General features: G+C 34.6%; 1 protein-coding gene across 1 annotated transcript; it reads right to left on the bottom strand.

Annotated features, from left to right (window-relative positions):
* Window positions 1–2,285: 2,285 nt before the first annotated feature.
* Window positions 2,286–2,609, bottom strand: SERTM1 (serine rich and transmembrane domain containing 1). Its single transcript, XM_032219296.1, has one exon. It carries the CDS (start codon window positions 2,607–2,609, stop codon window positions 2,286–2,288), a length of 324 nt encoding a protein of 107 aa, XP_032075187.1.
* Between the last annotated feature and the right edge of the window lie 751 nt (window positions 2,610–3,360).

The raw sequence follows: 3,360 nt of genomic DNA, 5'->3' as shown, positions 1-3,360 counted from the left end.
AAGAAGAAGAAGATGCAGACCTTGGCCTTTTAGACCAGTGTTTTTCAACCACTGTGCCGCGGCACACTAGTGTGCCGTGACATAGTGTAAGGTGTGCCGTGACATAGTGTAAGGTGTGCCGTGGGAAAAACACTTTATATATAGTCAATATAGGCACAGAGTTAAAATTTTTTAACATTTTCTAATGGTGGTGTGCCTCGTGATTTTTTTCATGAAAAAAGTGTGCCTTTGCACAAAAAAGGTTGAAAAACACTGTTTTAGACATATACATCAACACTGAGTGCAAATACTTAAGTCATGGGAAGGGAGTGCTGTGATGTAACAACAACACACTCCATACTTGGCCAATTTTGAACCCAACTAGAAACACCTACCTTAAGATATTGTCTAGTTCACCATTCCCAACCTGGCTGTCCTCCAGACCTATAATTCCCATAATTCCCCAGTCAGCATCATCTTTGCTGAGAATTCTGGAAAGTGCACATATTTGGGAGGTGGGCTCAGAAAACACAAACGCAAAAAACACAAACAAAGAAGTCCCAGCTTGTCCTTAAGTCCATTTAGGAAGGTAAAATTATACTCGGAGTAATAGTGCATAGATGTAAAAGTAAACCTTTTGTCTTGGCCTATTCCAAAGCATATCCTTCATGACATCTCGTATATAACAAACACAAAGGAAGTTTGAAATTTCAACAAAAAATTCTTTAATAAATAATAATTGTTCACAATCATTCATGAGTTTTAGCCTGCCTATCTGTAAGTTTTTTTCTGATAAAAGTGCTTCAACTCAAAATTTGTTGGAAGTTGCATTTTTAAATTCTACATCAAATATATTTATTTATTGTGGCCAGGCATCTACATGGCGGGAGGAAGGGGGGGAATTTAAAAAAGTCAAAATAGCCACAATCATGTTATCAAAGCCCTGCCCCTTTTAATGTACATCATGTATTTGGCACAGTCTACAGGTAGTCCTTGACTTATGGCCATTCATTTAGCAACTGTTTGAAGTTGCAACAGCATTGAAAAAAGTGACTTATGACCAGTATTCACACTTACAACTATTGTAGCACAATGATCAGAATTTGCAAACATTTGACAGTTGCGGTATCCCAGGTTCACAATTTGCACCCTTCCAGCAAGCTTCTGAAAAGCAAAGTCGACGGGGGAAGCTGGATACACTTAATGATTCACTTAAAACTGCAGTGGTTAAATTAACAATTGAGAAAAAGGTCATAAAATCAAGTGTAACTCACTTAACAACTGCCTTGCATAGCAACAAATTCTGGTCCCAATTGTGGTCGTAAGTCAAGGACTACTTATACTGACATGGTATAGCCATACTGTTCACTTTTTTTAAACATCCTTCTGCAGGACCACTGTCTGGGATATTGTTGGAAATACCAGTTTCACATTAGGTTAGCTTCCCTTCCCTACCTTTTTCTTTCTTTCTTTCTTTCTTTTTTGAAAATAAAATTAATCAGATAATCACAGAATTTATTGAAAAGGATATTACATTGGGGATTCATAATCTAGAAAAGTATGTAATTCTACAAATCCAACAAATGCAGTAAGCCTGAAGTGATTAGTACATACATTAATTATAATTGTTCGACTAAAATATAAAGATCAGGCAGTGTAGGGAAAATTACAGGAATATGATTATTAGCTAAATTTTATACTAGCTTTCTTTCTTTGTTTCACATTTACAGGAAAATTGTCTTGCTTGTGTAGCAGAATGGTCTTGCAATGGAATACAATTAAACATCCTTGAGCTTTGAGATCGGTAAACAGAAGCAGGAAACCAGATATTCCCATGTACAGTTTAAATAGCTGTATCTCCTTTAAAGCAGGTGGTAGCACCTTTAAAACTTGGATAATCTTGAAATTCTAAGTAGCATTTAACCTGGGTAGTACTTTGATGAGAGACCACCAAAGATCTCAGAATCATAAGCTGGGCTGGGAAGTCGAAAAGAAATATTGGAACAGGTCAAAGGCAAACAGTTTTTCTAATGTTATTGAGAAAATAACAGCTGTTTTCTTATAATCACTTAAGGAGCAGATTGACTTGAGAAAGAATGTACTTTTCATTATCTTCAGATGGGGCTGGGAGAAACATTACAAAATTCCAAGACTATTAGAGGCATAACTCAATATGTGACCGTAAGTGGAAAAGTTCAGATATCATCTCTTCTCTGACAAATCTTGCATGCCTTAGTCTTCCGACCATGTTGAAGACCTGGACTAAGATGCTATTCCACGGACAATAGATTTCCTTCCTTGGCTTCTCAGGATGAAAGGTTTGAAAAAGCTGATCTCTGGGAAGAAATGCTACAGACTTCTAAATTTGTAAAGGAACTGCCAGCATCACTGGTGTATTCTGGATAGGAGGAGCTAGAGGAGATGATGTTTTTCAATCTCTGAAGTGCAATAATTAACAGCAAAAGAAGGAATGCCAGGAGGCTAAGGAAGATTGAAACATAAACATAGACGTTTGACATTCGATTGGAAGGTGAATCCATGGATGTTGAGAGGGAGGTGGGGTACAGCTCTAAAAAAGTTCCATTTTCAATATTTGCTATCAATCCAGATGTGGAGTTGAGTTCTGACATTTTTTAAAAATATTATTAATTAATATTTGTGTTTACTGACACAATGGAAAAGACTTAATAGTCAAAAAAAATTCTGTAAAACCTGTGCCATCTTGAACCATTTTAGTAGTGATTAAATCCTTCTAGCAATTTTTAACAGCATCTTATGTCTTGGTGCTGTAAAGAGATAAAAATTGAAAAAGACAATGAAGCAGTAGCATTTAAATATTAATTTCTGTTGACAGTTTCAATAAATATTATTTTGAAATTATATATTGTTATATATAAAATATATTTCATGTAGATTACAATGAAAAAAAACAGGCATGGATATTTTGAGTACATATTTTACATTTACAACCATGGAAGTAATTTAGTAGATAATAAAGATTGAGAATCTGAGCTGTGCATACTGCTGTATATCTTGCAATTAACCCATGGTAAATTGATTTCTATAATGCTATTATTTAGTACTGATCTGGTAGTTTTTTTGTTAAAATATAGAACTACAAATCAAATAGCACATTTCTTTGAATTTTCTGAGCTATTTGAGAATTGCCTTTTTGATCAATTAAATGGTAATTCAATGCGTAGGTTTATGATTTGGAAGCTACATTATTTATTCTTGTTCAAAACATGATTTTGCTCTTCAAATCTTTTACAACTTGATGATGAGAGTTGTAGACAAAGATTTGAAGAGCAAAATCATGTTTGAATGATAGAAATATAGATAGAATCATATTAGAATGATAGAAATATCATCTCCGGTTGA

Source organism: Thamnophis elegans, chromosome 6 (assembly GCF_009769535.1).
Source record: "Thamnophis elegans isolate rThaEle1 chromosome 6, rThaEle1.pri, whole genome shotgun sequence".
NCBI classification, from domain to species: Eukaryota; Metazoa; Chordata; class Lepidosauria; order Squamata; family Colubridae; genus Thamnophis; species Thamnophis elegans.
Note: the sequence above shows the minus strand (reverse complement) of the source record. Positions and strands in the feature narration are given on the sequence as shown.

What these genes read in the sequence shown, in the direction of transcription:
- SERTM1 (XM_032219296.1), bottom strand. Translation starts at nt 2,609, where the DNA reads ATGTCAGAACTCAACTCCACATCTGGATTGATAGCAAATATTGAAAAT.